Source organism: Melanostigma gelatinosum (assembly GCF_949748355.1).
Source record: "Melanostigma gelatinosum genome assembly, chromosome: 20".
Lineage (NCBI taxonomy): Eukaryota > Metazoa > Chordata > Actinopteri > Perciformes > Zoarcidae > Melanostigma > Melanostigma gelatinosum.
Window position 1 is genome coordinate 6,335,843 of NC_136653.1, and position 24,141 is coordinate 6,359,983.

Here is a 24,141-nt window from a genome sequence, read left to right on the forward strand (position 1 = left end):
TGAGGCTGCACATGTTGTTAGTTCTCATTAGACCCATTCAGACACTGCAAGTTAACTTAGTTGTTTGAAAATGTGTGTCATCTGGAAGTAATTGTGGGTTTAAAGTGTGAGGTTGTCTGGATAGTATCGATGAAAAACCAGCAAATGCCACGTTCGCTGTAATGTATGTTAATATTATGATTATTATGATTATGAAATTTGCTCGGGAAACATGCAACCCTTCTAATAGAAACCACTCAGACTTTTAGTGAAGAAACATGTGCACCATTACCAAGAGCCAATAATACGTCCTCTGATATTTAGAGATAGTGCTGTTTGCTCAGAACTGTTGCCTCAGTCACTCTGACTTGTCTGCTTTTATTACCCACACTACGAGTGGAGCGATGACACGATTTGCAGCCTTATCCAGGATTAAAAGAAGTTGCCACTTACAGAAAATGATAGTGGAGATTCTTTTTTAAACGATATATGCCCTGTCCATCACATCTTCAGCTTGGTTTTGATCACTAGTTCCGCTAATTACTTCTAGAAGAACTATGATCACCAAGTCTATCATCTCCTCACAGCCAGCTTTGAATGTGCATTGTCTACCGCAGTGTTTGACAAAGTGGATGTGATTCTACAGGTCATTTTGAATATATAAATTGGCAAGATGGGGTACTGTCAATAATTACTTTGTAATTGCATCTGTTTTGTTGCTTTCCAACGCTAAACAATGATCAATTTGAAATGAATGGTGATTGTGCTTGCAGTACTTGTGCCACATGCAGAGTGTACCGGGGTAAACTCACAAGCGGCTCAAAACATTTTCTATCCAAACGGATTTGTTGACCAACAGATGCCAATTTGAGTTGTATGTCTCTTGGTGCACTCTGTATATCTGCACAGCTGCTGCAATCTGATGATTCATGATATGTCCATGAAACATCGCTGCTTGTGTCATTTCAGACATCTATTTCAGCCTTTCTGTACTCTCTGTATCAGTCGTACGATGAGAAAGAAAAGAAGGCTGAGATCAAGGCTGTCTTGACACAAACACACTTTTGATTTTATTCAGGCATTAACGGTAACACTTTATTCCTTTGTATTCTAACGTGATGTGTGTTGTAGGGATTACTGCACGACTTTATTTCACGAATCTCTGATCTAACAGAGCATATAGTATTTGTAACATATCCATTTTGGAAACGTTTAATCAGTTGAACCAGTTTTCTAAGATTGTCAATGCACATACTTAATCCAGTACATAATTAATAACATGATTCAGTACATAACAGTACATCGTTTAGCCCTTTGATATTGGGTATATTCAAATTACTATCACACAATACTGCCAGCCCAGTATGTGTCAGATATTTTCTTCATTCCTCCAAGATAGCTCAAGATTGTAATTGTTATTTGAGTAAATAAGGTGTTACCGTTGTTATTTAGAATAGTGTTTTCCGCATATCATGCTGAATATATTTTCAATTTGCTTTAATAACATCTAAAAGTAGACTATTTGCCTCACTTGCTTAACTAACATCCTTATTTCCTTGGTTGCTCACCATTACCTCCCCTCTTCGTCGCCTGGGTAACACCTGGAAGGCCGTGGAGGAGGATGTTTTTGGTGCGTATGTCACCGAGGCCACTCCCATTGCTCCGGAGCCCATTGTCCCGGAAACGGTGGACAACTTGGACACTGGTGCGGAATATGGCATGAAGGAATATGACCTAAAGGAGTATGATGATATGGACGGGGTTGACAACAGGTTGTATGATTACGGGACATATGATGAGTATGGCAGGGCCCAGCCCGAACCCACGACTGAAGATGATGAGGTGGGGCATGGGGTTGCTGCTGAAACTGACGTTTCTAAGAGCACCGTAAGTACCACACCCTGGCCTGGTGACTGACAGGTGTGAGCATGAACGGCACGCATTAAACTGTTTGTGTTGTGGACTCACTCTGCCTTCCAGTGCACGCCTTCCTAGTTGGTTGCTTGGCAATGTGTCATTGACATGTTGAGTGTGGAGTCTTGCTGCTGTCTCACTGGTGTTCTATTGGTGATGTAATGATTGACATCTATGATAGGGTCAATGCATGCAACTGTGTTTTCTTAGAGCTGATTACCTTTTCATTTGGTAGATCTCATTCTGACATTATTCACACTCGCACATTTTTGTCTTCTTTCTTCAAACTTCATCTTTCTCCGCACACAGCATTCAGTCAGCATCGGCCCAGCCTGTACACCACCCATACATACCGCCCCGTCCCCACCCACTCATCCCAGCAGTCGGATCAGATCCCTCCCTCTCTTCCTCTGCCACTTTAACAAGCAGCCTGTCTGTGACATATGTATGCTCAGCAATTAGCCCATGACCCATAGGCAGCTGTCTGCACAGTGCACACACACTCACACACAATAATCAAGGTGTTATTGCTTCTTTTCACTTCCCTCCCAAACCTTTGAACTCTGCCCTCTCCAACCAAACAACAGTCACAGCTCAATATTTAACTTCTCTTCACTTTGTCTTTATGTTTAGTCATTTTAGTCCCAGTTCTGTGTAAATGTACCCACTGTCAGGACATCATCAGACATGATGTTGTGTCTGTGTACCTGTGGGTATTTTTACCATGTGAGGACAATGTTCTTATATAATAGTACCCCTCTAGGCACACACTGCCCGCCCTCCACTCCTAATCCTCACCCCAACTGCTCCACCGCTACCCTCAAAACACAAAGAAATACAGAATGCAGCTGAACTAATTCACTGCCACTCATGAAATACATTTGTGTTCAGCAATATATTATATTGTAGATTATCGATATAATCCTTTGCAATGTTGCACAAAGATTAGAGTGTGAAACTGTACATTGCAGGGCAATATCTCTTCATGCCTCTTTCTCTATATATCTATCGATTTGTGTTATTGTGTGAGGTCTGCATGACAGCACAGTGGCAATGCAATGACAGCATTGCTCCATTTCAAGCACATCGAGGTCCGTGTACAACTAACATTTTGCTGGTTTGGTTTCATCATGTTCTTTCACTTTCTGTTATTCTTGATTCACTGCCTCTATAGCCACAGTAGATGCAACTGAATATGGGATTGTTCAAGCACTAACACACATTCTGTTCACTGGCTGAACGGCCTCCTCCTTGCTCAGCATTGCTATTCACCTGTGGACTACAGCTGCTGTGTGAAGCTGACTCCTCTGTTCCTGCTCTGTCACTACAGGTTGCTGGTGCTGGAGGAGCCTTTGGCCAGAAGGGAGAAAAGGGCGAGCCGGCTGTCATTGAGCCTGTGAGTGATATAATCATGTCATTTTTGCTGAAATTATTACATTTACTTGGTGAGATGTCTCATTTTTCTCTCACTGCAAATGGTGACATGAAGTCAACTCCTGGACTACATTTTTACTGCTTTTAAGACCCTTTATAAAGCACTGGTCAAACACCCAACACTCGCAGCAGAGTTTCTCCCCAAATGTGTTGACCTATCCTGAACCTGCTGTAGCACAGGACAGTGGTTGTGGTGTGAAACAATGTGTTTGTTTTTTAAAGGGCATGCTGATTGAAGGACCACCAGGATCTTATGGCCCAGCTGTGAGTATATTGTTAAAAAGATATAAGTCTGCATTGTGCACCTGAGAATAACTCATTTCATGAGCTTGTCTGCTTGTGGTGTGCTGACTGAGCTTTCTCTTTTTAGGGTCTTCCAGGTCCCTCGGGGCTACAAGGACCCCCAGGCCCCTCTGGAGATTCTGGTGACAGGGTGAGTTGTCATTTATGCCCACAAACAAGCGACATGTTTAAATGTGTGTATACTGTAAATATAATGTGAGTTTTGTCGCACAAAATGATCAGCTTACCTGTTCAGTTGTTCGATGTAGAGACTAAAATTCGAACCAAAGTAAAACTGAGAGATCATTGACTCAGCTACGCAGTGCAATAAACTAATAGGCAACAAAAAAGGGTTGAGTGTATAAGTATTGATCATTGTGAAGGTAACCTGTAAGAGACTCTTATGCCACTATGCCACATTATATTACATGTTGCTGCAGCATAGAACCATCATAGAAAGCCTTTTTATACCATGGCCACATAAACAGTTCAACCACCATTATAAATCAGTGTGGAAGCACTGCAGTAGCATGCGCAACAATATTTATGAACTGACTTTGCCTTTAATAGTCGACGTCAATTTGAACACAGCCACGCTGTGAGCAGCTCCCTTAAGCACAGTAATGTACTCCAAAGTGCCTCAGTGTAGAACAGAATGGAGTCAGTGGAGGGAATTTGGCTTGAGCTCCATCTTATTTTCACACTTTTACTGCTTAAGCATTATGGCATACTTCCTAAACACAGTGAGACCTTATAGATGCGAAAAGCAAGTGAGATTGAACCCATCATACGTAAATTGTTATGCCCTCTTGAAGATGTGGAATGACGTTTGTCCTGTTTCCCTTGGTAAAAGGTATCCATATCTAATGATTTAACGATTTGCTCTTTGGACTCCCTGTTCCACAAACTTGTAACACGAACTCTCACACACAAACATGCTCACGAGAATGTATGGAAACGAATGTTGGTTTTGGACTGTAGACAGTAGCGTGGTTTACAGATGGACAGGCCTCGTCTATGTGTGCTGGAAGAGGAGGAGCACATGTTGATCAAACCAACAAACAGCACACCTCCAGCATGCACTGCTCCATCTGTGCGTCTCCTCGTGTGTGCTTGTGTGTGTGTGTGTGTGTGTGTGTGTGCTTGTGTAAGTGTGTGGCTGTGTTTGTCTTTCCATCCATATCACTGCCATAACAGCGTATGTAGTGGCACAATTTAGGGGTCTCAAGCAAAAGGATTCAGGATCAGGCAATAAGCAATATCATGGCATACGTATGCATATGTTTGTACATTCTTTTTTAACTTTTTTGTAGCGATTTTGAGTGATTTACACCATCATAAATTCTTAAAACGTCCACCAAGATGTACATGTTATTACCTGAAAATCACTTTAAACCATGTTAGTTATTCATTTAGATATTTAGATATGATAATATATACATTACATACATAGAAAACAGCTATATGACATGTATTTTTTTTAATGATCACTGAGGATTCAACGAAGGAATAGAAAATCCAAATCTCCATCATCACGTTATCCTTTTACACTTTGCTTTCTTTCCTCCACATGTTACAGTTAATCTTACAAAGTTGATCATTTTATGAATCTGGTGGCTTCTCTTCTGTATTACAGGGTCCTCCTGGTCGTTCTGGTCTGCCTGGTGCTGATGGTTTGGCAGGACCCCCTGGTACCATGCTGATGCTGCCAGTAAGTGCTCAGAATAACACAACAGAAGTACATACCAGCCACCTTATACCATATAATTCCATAGTTTTACTAATTTCCAGGGTATTGAATAGTGCAGACAAACAGAATGAAGAACGTTTTTAATGTCTGTGTGTGTGTTTGTTCAACAGTTCCGTTTTGGTGGGGATGGTGAGAAGGGTCCAGTGGTTTCTGCCCAAGAAGCCCAAGCTCAGGCAATCCTTTCACAGGCCAGAGTAAGTAGAAAAGGTCAAAAAAATCCACCAGGAAACCAAAAAGCTGTAGACAAACCCCCAGACTGCTCCCTACACACAGCTGTAGGGGGAAAGGAGGGGAGGGATGGGTTGGGGGGCTGCATTTTGTTGGCCTTGCAAGGCTAAAAGGAGACATGCCAAGCAGGCTGAAGAGCAACAACATAAAAATGCCACTTTAAACAGATGGACAGACAGAAGAGACTGTTAAAAATACTTTCGGGGCTCTCGTCCTGCGGGTGGGCTGAACCCACGTGTAGAAAATATCTTTCTTGTGTATATGCTGCAGAGGATTTGGGTGGATAGAGGGAAATCTGCACTTGGTATTTTGAAGTTCTGCACAATATCCCACATTAATTACACAGTCAGAGACCACAGTGAACAAAGACATTAAGTGTAGAAATAAATCTTTGAGTTTGCTGGACCAGAGACAACAGAATAAGAAAGCAGTTAGAGGACGTACAAAATGGAAATGGACCCAAAGGCATCACATACATGATAGTGAAATGTGGTGAAATTATTGTCTTGCGTGTTTTGCGTGTTACGTGTTTGGCTTGGGAACCAGATGGTTGTCTGTTCAAGTCCCCATACAAGTATGGAGTGTGGACCGGTAGCTGACAGGTGTCAGTTTGCCTCCCGGGCCTCCAGACCCCCAAACTGCATCCTAGGTGGACGGGTTAAATGCAGAGGCTCAATTTCACCTTTGTGCTCTGGTGTGTACAATACAATGTGTGAGAAAAACAGTTGATTCAGTAAAATTGAAGAAAACACGGACTCGTTTCAGCATGGAACATGGACATGCAAGAAACAAAATGGAAAGTATATAGCATGTAAGAGAAACAAGGTGTACATTGTATTTGAATGGCTGTACTGAACATCATTTGAATGGATTTCATTCAGTGGGATTTAACCTTGCTCTTGCCTGTGTTTCTGCCCTGCAGCTGGCTATGAGGGGTCCCTCAGGGCCAATGGGGTTGACAGGAAGATCAGGGCCAGTGGTGAGTCTCCTTCTTTTGCTTGTTTTCTGTGGTTGTTTGTCAGAATTTGCCAATTTACTTTTTGTGATTTCCAGCATTTTATACGTATAAAGTTGTCATATGCACACATGACATCCTTTCGGATCAATACTATGACACCAAAAGTTACAATTACTCAAAGCTTGATGGCAAAGGTATTTCACCAATATTTCAAGAATAGACTTGGAAATCAATGCTCTTGACAGCTCTGCATTGTGTGACAAAAAACATTGTCGTATTTTCAGGTCAAATGAATTGGAAGAGACCACAAACCTGGTTGCTTGTTTAAAAAATGTTGTGTTGCATCAGCGGTTGGTGGCTCAGTGGCCACACTGCTTGACTGTTCTGTGCTACCAGTTGCCAAGCATATTTCATTCTGTTGTTGGTCCTCCCCCGCCTCCTTTCTCTTGGGCTTGTTGATACACGATCCACTATTTATCTGCAGGAGAAGGCCCTGCCAACAACACAAAGAACCACCCTCTGTTTAATCTGCTCTTCTCAGGCTAAAGGCCAAGTATACTGATCAGAAATGATATCAATGAGCAGATAAAAAGAGCAGTGGATGATATAAGGAATGTGTGGCTTTTATCTGTATATGTACCTCTCTAAAAAGTTCCCCCTCTTGATTGATTAAACCCCAGCTTTTCAGACATTCAAGCTATTTCAGGACTCTAAAATGTCTTTCTGCAATCACCAAATCACCAGCTTTACCTGCAGACAGATTGCAGTATATGCCCCAAATTAGCAGTGCATTTTTAGAATTAAGCACAGTCCATGCAAAAAACACCCAGTTGTGTTTATGTGCTTGCATGCCTTTTAACATTAACGCTATCAGGATAATTTTTCATCATTTTTAAAGCAGATTCTATTAATTCATATGCTAAAAAAAAGCCTTAACCATCCAAATGAACAGCAGTTTGTGCCAGCTGCACATACTCCATTATTAGATATTAATTGTCATAGAGTCATGCTAGAATTCATAAGAATTTAAAGGATCTTATTGTCTTTGACTGTCCTCACTTCCCAGGTATGAGCTACCTGGGAAGTGTGCATTTGTTGAAACAAGAATGTGTGGATTCATTTTTCTTTAGATGTCACACAAATAGAATGTACATCTTGAGCTCAACATCGCCATCTGCTGTTTACTTTTCACAATTGTTTTTACTCCTCTCTCAGAGAGCAAGCTGCATGCGTCACAAAGACGTGCATACAAAGTATTAATGTCTGTGTGCTCTCCTCAGGGTCTACCTGGTACTCTTGGACTGAAAGGTGATGGTGGAGACCATGGTCCTCAGGTCAGTATGAAGTGATGATGATAATAATGCGGATAAAATATCCTTCACCAGTTACTGAAGACCGACTCCCAGGTTATTAGTTATTTGTCACTCAGTGGTCCTCGTTGGTCTGTACAGGGTCCCCGTGGCATCCAAGGGTCTCCAGGACAAATTGGCAAGGCTGGCAAGAGGGTGAGTGAACTCAATGACCTGGTCCGCTCTCACTGTGTGCGTGCGTGTGTGCTCACATGCCTGTGTTTGTTGTTGTGTGAATGTTTGTACTTGGGGTCACTGCTCAAATGCTGAGAGGCTTATTTTCCAGACCAACAAACAATTGCTTGATATGCGCTTAAAGGCCTCCAATCCTCGGATCAATGGCCAGGCATTCAATCTGTCTGAAAATGCCAAAATGTTAAAACTGGCTATGGATGTGGGACACAATTGGTGTCAGGGTGTAGTCACTCTGCAGGGCCAAACATCTTGACCTACTTGATTACGAATAAACATAAACCAGTCATAAGCAAATGAGTCATTTATAATTGTTTGCATGTTAGATATAATATTATTTTCAGTAGTTCTCTCAGAATATTTCCAGTATACTGGCATCAGGCTTTATCGATGAGTCCCAGTATTCATCAGTTTCACCTCTTGAGTTATGAATTGATTTTGTTCGTATGTTGCTGCTTAATATTTTGTCAACCAGTGTTTTTGTTTCGTCAGCATTATTTTTGCTCTGCTGGCTTTTCTGGGGCCAACCCAGTCTACTCAGTTGTTTACTTTTTCAAGAAATATTAAAAGTGTTTTTTTCCAGATATCTATATGTTTTTTCGTTTTACTGGCAAGACTTTGCACCATCCAACAAACCAGCCGGACCAGACAACACATGTAACACAAAGAGCGACTTCTCATTATCTTAAACATACAAGGATTTTGTCTTAAACTCACCTTACTAACTGACTACTACAATACATAAGCATTCATGGATACGCTTCATTTTTCTGCTTTGTTTCTAAGGGCCGTGCCGGAGCTGACGGGTCCCGGGGAATGCCCGGAGAGCCAGGCTCCAAGGTACCACATGCCATCACACAACTTTTCATGTTCATGTGACGAAGTACAAATGAGAAATTGAGGATTATTTTCATAAAGCTTTTGCTACGAGCGTACTGCAGCCCATGTTTAACTTTGATGCATGGTGATGTTGTGTGGTCTGCTGACATGCTCTGCTGTGTTTCTATACAGGGTGACAGAGGCTTCGATGGTCTGCCCGGACTGCCCGGTGAAAAGGGACACAGGGTGAGTACAGTATGGTAGTTGTCAGCAGTTCAATTTGTCAAAATCATGTGTCAAAGTATTAAAGTTTCGATGTTCTTAAAATCTGCTTTTCTGTTGCAAATGCCACTGAAGTGGAATACCTTCGAGATTTGTCCACTGAGAGACACAATGAAGGAATCCTCATGAACAGCAGAGCAGTGTTTAAGCTTATGAGAAAAATACTGTCACAGAACTGCCATTAAAACAAAATCCTTCAGTTATTGGGGATTTGTCTTCTCAGATTGCTATTTACTGAAGGGTTGCGTATCTTTTAGATGGCAAATGCTTTGGATGAAATTCATTTGGCTGCGGACAGCGGTCAGAGATCACGTTGAGTGACTTGCATGAATTTCAGTGTGATGAGTGAATAACTACAATGTCATGAGGGAACAAGAAGTTGTAATTTGTTTCATTCCACTAATGTACCTGCATTGTTAAGACTGACATGGAAACATGTCGTGGCAGCGTTGTAGTGAAGCCAGGTAGCCACATTTGATGCATTTCAACTTTGTAGAATGAGCCGCAGTTTATAAAAGTGGAATTGGAAGCACAGATCACTTCATTGTGGAGGATAATGAAATGGAAATTAAAATGTTTCATTTTATTATGAACTGCAAATCATTTCAATCACACTCAATTTCAATTTCAATGTATAAATAAAGCATGAAATACAGCATAATAAGAGTTATCAAAATAAAAGCAGCATACCAGTCAGAATGATGCAGAATATGTCCGGTATGAATCACACATGTCACAAGCCTATGGCTGATTGGTTCAAGTTTTTTGGACTCAAGAGTGAAAAAGGACAGTTAATAAATGAATGAATTGACCCACATCTGTATCTCTTTCTTTCCTCTTCTATCTCAGGGGGAGCTCGGGCCAATGGGACCCACGGGTGCCTCTGGAGAGGATGGACAGAGAGTAAGTTCTTCCTCTTTCAACCGAAACCCTGAATGAATTTGAAGAAAATTGCACTCAACTGAGGTGAACCAGTGTTGTTCAGTTACATCAGAGGTGGTCCATCAACTCAGCCCCCAGGCAGCATCAGCTGGGCGTAAACTTATCAACTGGGAAGGAGGAGGGTTTGTGCTTAACCTTTACTCCCCATGAAACTAACTACCCCACTCTTACCTTCCACCTCCACCCTCAGGCGGTTACTACATTCAACAATGTTTGGTTAGGTTGAGATTAAGCCCTCGCTAATACAGGCTTTTGAGAGCTTACGATTATAGGTGGTGATAGGTAGTTCATGTTTCAGTAAAAGATGCCAGTATTTACCTCAGATTGTATTTGTTGAAATGACAGAGCGTGAATTAGAAAACCCCTCCAATGACAAGTCTGATTCATGTCTTTTTCTTCCCGTAGGGCGAGGATGGAGAGATCGGGCCCAGAGGATTAGCTGGCGAGAGCGTAAGGCTGCTGTTGGTTTTGTTTCATCAAGATATCCCAAACATATGGGATTCCAACATGTTGCAACAATATTCTCCTAATTCTTGCTTTGCAAGTGATCTCTGATATCTGATCTCTCTTTGACAAAAGTATCCACCAGAGGACACGATTGCCCTGCTGAGAATGACTCATCATTGTTCTCAGCATAGAATATAAATCATTGCTTCTCATTCTTCACAGGGTCCTAGAGGTTTGCTGGGACCTCGTGGTTCTCCTGGACCCCCTGGATCTCCTGTACGTACCATTACCTTCATTACCCGTTTCTCTGATATTAGTTTGTGTGTGAAAAACATGTATATCAGGTAACATGGGTCTTTTCTGACTTGTCCTTCGCAGGGTGTTGCTGGGGTTGACGGGCCTCCTGGTTCCAAAGGAAACATGGTATGAGCCAAACTTTCTCCTACTAAACTGATTTATATGTTGCTCAGATCCTAAGGCTGCAGAGTTTTAGGAGGTTGTCTGAGCTGTAAACTACTGTTTCTATAACTTTGCACTGTCTCGGTTAGGAAGAAGCACTTATTCTGTTAAAATGAAACATGTCTACACGCCGTCATAGTTTATGCTGTTTATAGGCAGAAGGTTGGATGGAACCCACCTGATTGTTGACAATGACAATCATTTGTGTAATTCAAGTGGCAGTATTTGGGACAGAGGATTACCCAGGGACTAGTGTTTAGTTTTGACAGACTCCACCTTTTTTCAGGGACCACAAGGAGAACCAGGCCCACCTGGGCAGCAGGGAATCCCCGGAACACAGGTAAACTCATCTATCACGCACCCATGCCACCTGATGACAACGGCAAAGACAGAGTGCAGTGTTGATGCATGCACCATGATGTGTTAATACAGTACGGTGGCCACAGACACACTTGTTTTAGGCCTCATTGCTGCCTTGTATCACCCACCACAAACTCCACACACAGAGGAAAGCAGCTTTCCAAAAGCACCTCAGAAAGGGGAATGTTTCGGGGTTGGTGCAGTTGAAAGCATCTTATTCATGTTGGTGGAATTCCTGCAAAGCTGCCACACCTGTTGGAGCAAGCTTCAGTGCCTCAAATTACCCCTGCAACACACACACACACACACATAAAAAGGCATATATAGAAACACAAATATTTAAGTGCATGCAGTACCACACGCATGCTAGATGCGAATATGCCTACAGACCCCTCTCGTTACACACACACACACACACACACACACACAACTCTGTACTTCTATACTTGTGAGGACACTCATTGAGGTAATGCATGCCAATTCTATAGCCCCTTACCCTAACCTCACAAGTTAATACCAAAACCTAACCTGTACCCTACCTCTCACCCACACCCACACCAAATGTTATCCTAAACCTTAGAACCAAGTCTGAACCCTCCAACAGGCCTTTGAAGGACTGTCTGAAGGAGAGGACTGGCTAAAATGTCTTGACTTTGAAAAATGTCCTCACTCTCACGGTTTAAAGCTAAGAATGGTTCTCACAAAGACAGCTATACAAGGACACACACACACACACACACACACACATAGGTACCAGTTTAACAATCCCTCACTTGCTCAACTATTTACAACTCCAACAAACTCTTCAGTTGCTAGTGTGTGTCTATGTGTGTGTGTGTGTGTGTGGGTGTGTGTGTGTGTTTAAGCATGCTTGTTGGTGCCATGGCAACATACTCTCATTTCTATGTGGCTCTGTCTCATAGGGTCTTCCTGGTCCTCAAGGCCCCATCGGACCACCTGGTGAAAAAGTATGGAACCCCTTTTTTGTCATTGTTTTGTGGAAAATGTACATACAAAATTTAAGCGCAATAAGAATGACATCAAATTTTAAAAAATCAGTCAATCGCAAGAAAGTATCAATTAGCCAAAGTTGATTCATAATCTACATTTCAAAACTGTTCAGTTTCTTGATTTCTGTAGTTTTTAGATTTAGAAAAGATAGCACATCTTTTGGCTTTTCTCATTAAGTATCAAGACAAAATGTAGATGTTTTAGTGAAGTCAAGTCAATGTTATTTATAATGTAAATAACAATAAGGATAACAATAAATCGCTAATCACTCATTTGTATCGACCGAATAGAGCTGGTCATTGTGTCTTTGTTCTGCTTTTTAACCTAAACTGAACACGTGTAGTGAAATAATTTGACGAGCCATGTTAAATCAGTCTGCTCTCTTATACCAACTTCAGGTAACAAATGAAAGGTCATTAAAAAATGATATCGGAATCTGCAGAACTCTGCGCTGTTGTCTCGGTAATAGAGAATTCTTGTTTGTAACCTCTGATCTTTTTTTTCTCCATACAGGGACCTCACGGCAGGTCGGGGTTGTCTGGATTACCCGGAGCTGATGGGCCTCCTGTGCGTGCTCTTATCACCTATATACGTACATACAGTATATCAGTATAACACACACAAACAGAAATATGATGCCACTTTACGCCACCAACAAAGCTATTCTATTGAGCAACAAAAGCAGATCGACTATTTTGATCGGTTTACCCTTTTGGTGTATGACACACACAGAGCCCTTTTGTGAAACACTGCGGAACTGTCCCTCAGAAATCTCTCAAGGCGAAGACATATAAGAAATGTACCGTTGAGTTTTGTTGTTCTAGACCTGCAGTAGCTCATGCCATTCCTCCCTTTCTGCCCTCGCTCGGAGAGGTGTGTAAATTCAAGGAGCAAGCAGCCCTTAGTTGCCCTCGGGCCCCAGAGCCTAGTGATTTACAGCCTTCTGCCTCAACCTCACACCTCAAATTGGAAGTGACAGGTGTTTTCAGCTAAAGGTTTCCATATGTGTGTGTGTGAAGGTGTGTTTCAAGCTGTCTGTCTGGGCATGTTTACCTGCCCCATCACTCTGACACCACCATTGGCCACCACACAAGTGGCTATTAAGGCACAGAACTGAATTTGTGCAGTAGAAAAAAACCCGTCTTTCACATAAAGAAACAGGGAAAAACCTGCGTTGTTTGGGTGAATCAGACAAAAGGCTGAAGTTATTTACCATGTTTTATATGGGTCCAACACGGCTCCGCTTTGGTTTCAAAAGGCATTCTCATATATGTTTGTTGCTTTGCAAAGCCATCGAGAGCAGGACAACACAAACCTGACCCCCTGTAGATAATGATGCCAATGCCAATTCACAGACACAGACGCTTCAACATCATACATTTTACCATCAACTAGCTGAACAACAAACATTTGTTCACACTGTGTTGAGTGTTTAGTTTAGGAAACAGCATTGTAACTAGCACTTCTAATCACTTTGTGAACGCTTATTTCACAGGGTCATCCTGGTAAGGAGGGTCCACCTGGAGAGAAAGGATCCCTGGTAGGTGTATTTATCATATTTATATATATGTTTGATGCTGTGGAAAACTACCAACATGTCTTAGTGCAGTTGAAGGGCTAAAAGTAGTGTTTAAAAAAAAGGTAGTATAACATGTACAGCAACTCCAAAGGTAAGTCTTATCTGCATGTAATCTAAAAGGACACAAGGGTAACTTCACATGTTTGTCTACATAGATACATGAAATTACTTTTATTGATTATTTCTAATACTCACATTCAGACGCATCGCCATGTGCCTTTTAGTTTTACTTCACCAACTCGTTTGTACATTTAACCAACTATCTTGACACCAACACAAGTGATAATAATGTGGTTAGCTGTCAAAGGAAAAAGAACATATTTTTTGACATTATAAATTGTATGTTTTTCATGAATGAAGTTAAGATTCTCAAATGAAGTATGTGTTTTTTGTGTCATGTGATTGTCATTTGACTTTCATAGTGTCGGTAAACATAGTCATTTAGAGCCAGTGATAAGTAGTTGTCTTTGCATTTGGCTCAATAAATATGTCGTCAGGCAATCATATTTAATTGTACGGTAAGTTTTATGAGCATTGGCCAGTTTCTGATACAATTATAATAGAGAGCCGTTGTAATGCAGAGCACAGTTAATTCAAGACAACGTATTTACATTCGTAAATGTATTAGAAAATATCATTAGTAACCTCAATTGAGCTATATCATTCATCATCTCCTAAATTACAGGAGCTAGAATAAATGTAGAATTTAATTTATTTATACGGTAATGTGCTACATCCCATGTGTGAACACCTCCACCTTCCTCACTGTAACGCATGTACTATCATAACCATGCTCTATTTTACTCTCCAGGGTCCCTCAGGTCCACAGGGTCCGATTGGTTATCCTGGCCCTCGTGGTGTCAAGGTACGGTTTCAGTTCGGTCAATCAAATGCCCACATTGATCAGCCGTATTTACTATTCCTCACCAGATAAAGTCCTCCTTTTAACATATTGTACATAATGGTATTGTATTGCATTCTGTTATGTTTGTAATGTTATTGTTATCTCTCTTTCCTCTCCAATAGGGTGCTGATGGTGTCCGTGGTCTCAAGGGAGGAAAGGGAGAGAAGGTAAAAGCTTCTTAGAATGCTAAATTATTTCCACATCATTTTTCAATGTACCTCCCAGATTATAGCCACTTAGCAGCCCCAACAGGATACGAATCACATGATGAATGTTAATGTATCAACAAAGATTAAGTAAATATTCGGACCCCTGACGCCACTGGAAGCTATTTATTGTTGGAATGCTGTTAAGCATTCCAACTATTGTTATCCTGTTTCTTTATTCCACTATTTCTTCCGTCCCCCCCATTTTTCATTGCAACTCTTCTTCTTCTTCATTTTTTAAGCTACAGAAACCGTTCAACTATCAAAATGTTCAGCTCCTTCAGCTCATCTCTGCTATGATTTTTTCTATTTCTAACCTTTAAACTTTTTGAATGATTAAGCTTTTAGCAACTTTATTTTTGAATGGGATGTCTATGGAGAAGATTTTCAGATCCTCTTAAACTTCTTCAACTTTCAAATCCTTCAACTTCATCATACTTTCAGCTAAAGACACCATTTCAACTTTAAAATGTTGAGAAAACCCTGAACTATTGCCGCGTAATTCAGCTTTCCGATATCTTCTAAACTTTTGGAACTGCAGAAATTTAACTTTTATGATTTTTCAGCCCTTTTCTGACTTTATAATGGGTGTGTATTGCGCAGCTTAGAGTGCGTGATGTCACCCATTTTTACAGAATCTGTTCTTCAACTCATCCTTCCCCTCAATTATTAATATCGGAGAAATAGGAGCTACGGTTATGGGAGTTTTGAGGATTTGTTTGAGAGGTGTTTCCCTGTTTTATCTCCATGAAATGGCTTCAGGCACACAGGTGTTTGCGATTGAGCCAATTAGTGATGTTGATAAACACACAGACTCACAGACACACGCGCACATACACTCCTCTCCCTCTCTCTCTCCGTGTCTCTCATACAGACATTCAGGTCTTAGGGATCTTTAGAGGTCTTTCCCCCCCCCCCCCCCCCCCCCACACACACACACACATGCCATTTTTAAATAAAAGCCCCACAGAATGAATCCTAACTGAAATGCTTGTGATGAGCCTGTCATTTAATAACCGGTTTGTGTTTATCTAACATTATGATTATGTCTCCTCTCCCCTTCTCCCCCACACCCCACACCCCATTTCAAAATAAAAGCCCCAGAGAGTGAATTCTAACTGAACTGCTTGTGATGAAGCCTGTCATTTAATAACCTCTGTTTATGTGTGTCAAACATGATGATTATGTCTCCTACTTCAAAAACTGACTTTACTACTACTACTACTACTACTTATTCTACTACTACTGTTATATTAAATACTACGACCACTACTACAGCTATTACTACGACTACTGATACTACTACTTCTACTACTTCTTCTTCTAATTACTAATACTTCGACTACAACTTCTACTACTACTGCTATGACAAATATCACTACTGCTACAACTAGTATTTATTCAAATGCTACTAATACTTATACTGCTAATAATACTTATACTACAACTATACAACTTCTACTACTACTACAACAAATATCACTACCGCTGGAATTCTTTTAAGCTACAGAAACCATTCGAATATCGAAATGTTCAGCTCTTTCAGGAGACGGGTGATATAACTTCATATTTGTAATCTTTCAACTTTTTGAATTATTCAGCTTTTTGCAATTTTTTAAAAATTGGATGTCTATTTTCAGCAATGTTTTTGAGATTCATTTCAGCTTTCAGCATTCCGAGCATTTTCAGCAGGAAATGCATTTTCTAGTTTCAACTGCTGTGCTAAAATGTGATCTTCTTAATAGCACAGCGATCCAATTAAGATCTCTGTCTTGTATTGGAAGTGCTGTTTAAGAAGTACTTTGACAAGTTTAATTTAAACGTGCTTTTGCAAATACTGTATGTGTTTGTCCAAACTTCACTCACTTTGTGATGAAGGTGAAGACAGCAAAATAAAGTTTGGGAACAGCCCGTAAATATATTCATGTCACAGATATTCTGTCTGTAACGGTGGCTGTCTACCTGTCCTTCCAACTGTGTTTTGGCTCTTTTGAGCTGGAGTGGACGGCTGCTGCAGCCTGAAAGAACCGTGCAGAGGTCAGTCGATAGCCATCTTCAGTGAAGACAGAGCCTTTCTTGGAGTGACCCTCAATCAGTTGTTGAACGTAAAGCTGTCATGCTTGAGGCTTTTGGTTTCAAAGAACACTGCAATCCATGTCAAACACTTTTGAAGTGTGAGACTATGTTTCGCCATGTAGAATTTAAACTAAGCTGCCTTTTAATATGCGTGACATTTATTTAAGATCAATACAGTTATTCAGCTGTATGAAAGCCATTGTCTGACTAAGGGGGTGTTGTTCTCACTACAATGAAAGTATTCATATCATTGTTCTTATTTTCTTGGAATCATTGAATTATTTATACTGTAGCAAGATATTCCAAAGCCAAACCTTGAGGAGAAGGGGCTTGTTATGAATGAAGGATGCTCTTTACCTCAGGTGTGTGTGTTTGTGTATGTGTGTGTGTGTGTGTGGTCTTCATGATGCGAGTTGCTGGCAACAGACATGCTCAGCGCTGCATTATGCATCAGATAGGGTTGAAAACATGGACAAGTGACAGACCAGAGAGAGAGAGTGCACAAGAAAAGAGACAGAGGTCCTGCTGAAGTCAGTAGTGCCCCTCAGTGTCCATTGGCTTATAGTTAGGACTTTGGTTCAATTCAAAATCACAAAATTGCTCTATGGTTGCTCCATTCAATGTTTTGCTGAAAAATGTTTTTTTTAAATGTTCTATCTGATCATCACATTTAATTTATTACATCAATATGTTCCAAATACCTAAAATCAGTTGGTGCAGGTGCTAAACATAGAGCCTATGTAAATAAAGCACAGCCCAACAGCTTAAAGAGTTCTTTGCTTATGCTGTTCCTCTATCTGGCCAGCAGGGAGCAGCATCGCAGCGTGAACAGAAAACGTCAAGAGACTTAATAAGTTCAGTGAAATGAAGAAAACAGTCCATTGTCATGTCTCTCAGTCGGAAATAAACAAATGCCTTAAATAACAATATAATGATGTAAAAGAATGATTGCTGGCAAATGCAAAACTTGTTTTTGTTTAATTTTAGGGCGAGGATGGCTTCCCAGGTTTCAAGGGAGACATGGGAATCAAAGGAGACCGGGTGAGGACCACCATCTGTCATTCAAATGAACTCCCTACATGTCCTGTCAGATCTTTAGTCTTTACATGGAGGCAACTGCTGTACATTACGTGATAGTCTCTGTATGTCTTTGGGTTGTAGGGTGAGCTCGGCATGATTGGGTCCCGTGGAGAGGATGGTCCTGAGGGTCCCAAAGGCCGATCTGGCCCCAACGGAGACTCAGGTCCCCTTGGTCCTGCTGGAGAAAAGGTATTAGGGCTCAATGACCAAGGGTGTTAAAAAGCCAATCGAAGAATCATATGTTTTCATCTCAGTTGTGTTTCTGAATGAATCTTAATGTGCTAAAGTTGTGTTGCTGCGCTGATGACTCGTGCTGTTAATGTCTCTCAGGGTAAACTGGGTGTTCCAGGATTGCCAGGTTATCCAGGAAGACAAGGACCGAAGGTAACAACAATACTGCACCAGTATGCTCTGTTGTCAGAGCTGTGAAGGCATCACAGTGATCACTGTACACTGGCATAACACAACAAACCGAAACGGCCCCACTGGACAGCCTGATGATTTCACATGAAATGGATTTACCGTAAATAGAATTATTAGAAACAGTTTATCGTGAAAACACGTCGATTTTGAAGATAAAGCATCTTAGTGCAGAACCAGTCGAGCGTGACAGAAGATAAGTGTTACCTGCATTCCTGTGGAGAATGAGGGCTTTAGTGCAGATCATTTCTCTAATACATGTTATACACGCTGGTTTGATGAAACATTTTGGAAGTGACCGTTCTGAAAATCAAGCACGCCCTATATCATTCTTAGGGACGGTACCTGCAGAAATGTTGGTACCACTTTTTAATAAAGCACAAATTACAAAGGGCATATAAGTAGTAACTAATTGATTCATCAATGGGTAGTTAACATCATGCTTTAAAGATTACTATATTCCATTTACTAAGAACAACTTTAGATTTGCCAGGTTTAAAAACAAAATCTGGCTTGTATTTATCCTCCAATCTGAAAACATAATGAACTAAATTAATAAGTAAATCAAAGTTCTACAAAAGCTGATAACACATTATGTATTAAACATATTTGGAGGAAGTTATGGTTTGTCATTGATTACATTTGTATTGAATGTCCCAGTGCAACGTGTGGTAAGGTGGTGCAGAATGGGTAAACTGCTTTTTAATCCCCTAATAACAGAGTTTGACTAAAGTTAAAATCATGTCACAGGGGTCTTGTGTATACAGGGGTCTTGTGCGAAGCCTTTTGTTTTGTTTTAAAGTCCGACTCTCTCTTTGTATGTATGTGTGTTCCCCACATAATCATATGAGTTTAGAGAATTTGCCCCAGAAACTTCCTCTACTCTGCCAGCTTGGTAAACAGAGATACCAGAGTGGGGAAAGTTTGTGAAGTTTGAATGTTTGGTGATTTTTATTTGAAACTTTCACTTCACAGGAATATTGAGAATGTGCTTTATAATTTAAAAAAGGTTCATTGAATGAAATAGTGGTGCTCAATTGGAATAGAGACAAGTGCTACGGTAATGGAAGTGATCCGTTTTGTATTCTAAAACATGTGAAAAATGCATAAAATTTGATACAAGGTTCCATTGTGTTAACTGTGTGAAACTACAGTGTAGATATCAAACAGTAGTGCAGATAGACACAGTACAGGATGAGCCCTCATTATCATGCTTGCCCTGACCCGTACAGCCTCTCCCTTGTTTCCCCTCCATGATATCTCCCTCTCCTAATAACAGGGCTCGAGTGGTTTCCCTGGGTTCCCTGGAGCCAACGGCGAGAAAGGAGCCAGGGTAAGAAGACACACACTCACTGAGAATACATCCTTTGCCTGTTTGTGTATGAAAATCACCACACCATCAATTCCCAGCACAAAGGAAAATTGATTCCTATTATAAAGGCATCTGTATGGTGACTTGGCACGAACAAATAACAGCAGCAAAATCAATGTTGAGGAGAGAACAAAAGACGTGGAAACAATTGTGCTTTTGTAGGGTGAGCTCGGCATGATTGGGTCCCGTGGAGAGGATGGTCCTGAGGGTCCCAAAGGCCGATCTGGACGTGTGCGAGTAATTGCAGAATTGCGGCAGTGTATGGTTGATTGCGTGCAGCGCAATGTCTCAGGGAGACATCGATTCAAATTTAGAAAGTGCACAATATGTCGCCATTTCCTCCGGGACCGAGTTCGTGCAAGGCGTACACTATAAAACGCAGATCGGCAGAGATCTTTTCCAGACGTGGTTTGTGTGCGAGTAATTGCAGAATTGCGGCAGTGTATGGTTGATTGCGTGCAGCGTAATGTCTCAGGGAGACTATTATTCTTATTATAGATTATTGTTTCAATGTATGTTTTACATCTCCTTTACTTTTGCCTTTATGCTTTTAATGGTTTCATGTGAAGCACTTTGAATTACCTTGTTGTTGAAATGTGCTATACAAATAAACTTGCCTTGCCTTGCCTTTCATCGAGCCCCTCTCACCATTTCTAGGCTTGAAAAAGGAAGGTGCTCACACACAATTTTAAGAATTGCTGAGAAAGAGTTAATGGTACAGCTTTTACTTAAGTATGAGATGGCCAAAATATTCCTTGCTTAATGTGCCTTAATAAAACAGTTGATTCATGGAGTTAGTGTTTGAAAAAGTATCTATTTCAAATGAATGTAGCGGTGGTAAGAAATGAGCTATGTGGAGTACATCAAAATCATTTAATGGACACTTTGAAGTACATTATCTCACTTATGTCGAGACTAGCCGCCAAAATCATATACTCAATACTTTTTTCCATGAAGTCAAACTTTGTCCAGTGTGGGCTTAAAACCAGAAAACCATTTTAAGCTATCGCAGAAACATTGCTGCATTTGTTGGCAGGCTGTTTCTGCTGCTTTAGGGAGCCAACCGGTAGAAATAATATCACTTACCATATTCTGTGTCGTTATTCTAGGAGTGCATGTTGTTCCACTACTTTTTGTCAATGTTGTCATTTGAATGTAACCTTTTGTTTCCTTATTATATCGAACAAAGACATTAGTCGTAATACACCAAGCTCACGTTGGGTAAAGATGTGTATCAATGCACTGAAACATAAGACAAATTGTATTCATCTCAACTACTGTAGTTTATCTCTTAAAATGAAGGAGTCTGAGGCTGTTTATGTAGAACAGGAAACAAATTGTTCTGTGGCTGTTTGGCCTTAGTTAAGTGAGCCCTATTCTGTTGTACAGGTGTTATAGTGATGTCAGGAGTGGATTACTGTTGAATAATGACAAACAGGAAGTATTTGTGGGTGCCTCAAATGTTTTGTTCTTTGTTATGTAACAGGGCATTGCAGGCAAATCTGGTCCAAGAGGGCAAAGAGGTCCGACGGTACGTATTTTTCACTCCATGATTTCCATGATTAATGAAACAACTGCAATATAGCATCAAATCATCTTGTATCCAACTGAATTATTTGCGTTTTAGGATTTGACACATTCACATCAGACTGCTATAACTTGCTGTACATAGTATAACCAGGCTTTCTGTTTGACTCTTGAGTTTTCTCTCTCTCTGTAGGGTCCCCGTGGGGGCCGAGGAGCCAGAGGTCCAACAGGAAAACCTGGTCCCAAGGTACACCAGATATCCGAAACAGATTTTTGGCTTTTTACTGGGCTGTACTATCAAGCAGAAATGATTCTTGACCAATGAAAACATGATACATTTTTAAACATCTAAATATCGACTGATGATGATCTGTGGTTGTGTGTTGCAGGGCACAGCAGGCAACGATGGCCCTCCAGGCGGTCCTGGTGAGAGAGTAAGTCTATTACATTGTCTTCGGCCATTCAGTGTAATCCACCTCCAATATGATGATATTTAGACTTAAACATTTTTTGCTCCCACAAGAAGTTCTGAGAGGTCACTAAAGACGAAGACAGTGTTTTACTCGCTGGACCACTTTTCCTAGAAAGGCAAGAAGATCAGTTAGGGTTAACTGAAAATAATGAAGTCATTCAAAATCAATGACTCTTTGCTGGTAAAGCTTTTGATTTAATTCACTTTAATTGATTGTGTGTTTGTGTCTTTCATTTCATCGACATGAAGGAATTCTTTGCTCTAAGTCTTACTTGCCCCAAAGCAATTCATAAGTTGACTGGTTAGGGCAGCTTAGCACACTGTACACATACTGTTATGTAGAACAGCTGCTGTCATTTGGCTTTTGCTTCATGCCATGTTCCTGTTCCTATCTTCATTCAACAGACAGCAGCATTTCAGCTTTTTATCCCTTTGCTTTGACATTGGTTCTCAGAGTTGAAATAAAGTGCACTTCTCATTTACAGAGTTTTAAACTGAAGCTACAAGAACAAGTGGCAAAGTAAATTGTCTCTGCAGTTGCTTCACATTAAACGGCCTCATTTTAAATATTTCTTTTGATTTAGTTAGATTTCCAGTTTTAGGGCAATTTCATTTTGCTGTGTAACAAAGCAAATGTGAAACATTGATTGGAATCTAGTGAAGGCCAAAGAAGGCATGAACCAAGAAAGACAGCTGCAGCGATTGCTCAGTTTGCAGAGACATTTTCTGAACACTACAGGGGGAGAAATGGAAATTTCTAACTGTGACAAAGCAAGTTCATCAGAAAAAAGAGCCTCACCTCTGTAAGATGAAGTCAAAAACAAGAATGTAAGGGCAGCAGTAAAGTACAGTATCTTACTCCTCATTGCCTAAAATAGTCACATTCAGTACTTCCAACGTCATCCTGGAGTCTAAATCACGAGCATCATTTGATTAAGGGCCCAAGTTCTACGAATACTCAACTGTGAAGGTGTAGGTTCGTGGTTGGGTTGGTTGGAATCTACTTCGATCTACTGGACTTTCCGCTTTTGACTTTTGAAATGTATGATTCTATGTGAGTTGCGTGAGATCCTGACAGAGCCAAAGTTGTGTAAATGATTCAATACCACTGAATCCTAAACCGTCATGTTACCTCAACAATGTACTGTTATGTAGCTTTCCAAAAACACTTTTTCACTTCAAGATATTTCATTTTTAACAAACTGCAGCACACACCTTTTGAATAGGATCATCTCTCTCAGTAACATTGTATAAGTGGCACACTGACCTCTTTTTCTTCACATTCCAGATTCTCACCGTTTGTGTGATGATGTCGGTCCCACGTTCCTCTCTTCATTTGTCTAATTTTTCACTTCGCTCAACCATCATTGCATCATTAAAAACACCAATCAAATAAATATGTAAATGCACTTCAGCTTAGAGGGGTACATACACTGAATAAAATATGTAAACATACCTCACTCTGTACAGTAAGGGACACAATATGTTTTAATTATCAGTTTTCTAATGGCTTCAGCTAAAGCCTTCAATAGAAAACAAACCGAATGTCTGGCTTGTATAAAATGATTCATGTCCCTGCGATATCATTGTTTGGCATTTGACAGGAAGTTACCCTATTTTACTAAGTCGTGTAGTCACTCAGAATCTTTCTTTTTAAATGCTCCTCCCAGACTCGAGCCACTAAGTTACCACCAAAAAAAGATTTTTGAAGCATTGTGCCACTTCAGTGTGCTCACTACAATGACCTGGTGAACAATGACTCACCTGACAGCAATTATTTTAGATGACCTTTTGTACTGAATAGCTTTAATTTGCTTTCTCAAGCGCCTCTGAAAATAGTCATATTTCATAGTCCACGTGATGTCCTTCTAGGGGTGTTGTGATATACCGGAACATATTGATGATAACTGTGATATTTAAAGAAATGAAATATGCAAATCCTGTTAATAATACACATATGAAAATATGGACTCGCTACTATTTTGAGTGTAATTAAAAAGAGACGAATCACACAATAAACAAAAATAAAGATGAATTTAATTGATAGCATTATTATTTTCTAATTGTCTGTAGATAATCCGATAATATAGTTATTGTGA

At 40.5% G+C, this 24,141-nt stretch overlaps 1 protein-coding gene across 2 annotated transcripts in view; it reads left to right on the forward strand.

Annotated features, from left to right (window-relative positions):
• Positions 1–24,141, forward strand: part of col11a1a (collagen, type XI, alpha 1a) — an 84,451-nt gene that overhangs the window by 20,354 nt on the left and 39,956 nt on the right. For both annotated transcript variants that reach the window (XM_079291914.1, XM_079291913.1), the window contains exons 8-35: positions 1,588–1,866; positions 3,224–3,289; positions 3,550–3,591; positions 3,698–3,760; positions 5,246–5,320; positions 5,470–5,553; positions 6,510–6,566; positions 7,826–7,879; positions 7,997–8,050; positions 8,873–8,926; positions 9,098–9,151; positions 10,037–10,090; positions 10,535–10,579; positions 10,799–10,852; positions 10,955–10,999; positions 11,322–11,375; positions 12,319–12,363; positions 12,920–12,973; positions 13,902–13,946; positions 14,797–14,850; positions 15,012–15,056; positions 18,159–18,212; positions 18,333–18,440; positions 18,582–18,635; positions 19,951–20,004; positions 21,530–21,574; positions 21,764–21,817; positions 21,960–22,004. In XM_079291914.1, coding sequence (XP_079148040.1) covers positions 1,588–1,866; positions 3,224–3,289; positions 3,550–3,591; positions 3,698–3,760; positions 5,246–5,320; positions 5,470–5,553; positions 6,510–6,566; positions 7,826–7,879; positions 7,997–8,050; positions 8,873–8,926; positions 9,098–9,151; positions 10,037–10,090; positions 10,535–10,579; positions 10,799–10,852; positions 10,955–10,999; positions 11,322–11,375; positions 12,319–12,363; positions 12,920–12,973; positions 13,902–13,946; positions 14,797–14,850; positions 15,012–15,056; positions 18,159–18,212; positions 18,333–18,440; positions 18,582–18,635; positions 19,951–20,004; positions 21,530–21,574; positions 21,764–21,817; positions 21,960–22,004 — 1,791 coding nt within the window. The remainder of the gene's footprint in view (positions 1–1,587; positions 1,867–3,223; positions 3,290–3,549; positions 3,592–3,697; positions 3,761–5,245; positions 5,321–5,469; positions 5,554–6,509; positions 6,567–7,825; positions 7,880–7,996; positions 8,051–8,872; positions 8,927–9,097; positions 9,152–10,036; positions 10,091–10,534; positions 10,580–10,798; positions 10,853–10,954; positions 11,000–11,321; positions 11,376–12,318; positions 12,364–12,919; positions 12,974–13,901; positions 13,947–14,796; positions 14,851–15,011; positions 15,057–18,158; positions 18,213–18,332; positions 18,441–18,581; positions 18,636–19,950; positions 20,005–21,529; positions 21,575–21,763; positions 21,818–21,959; positions 22,005–24,141) is intronic.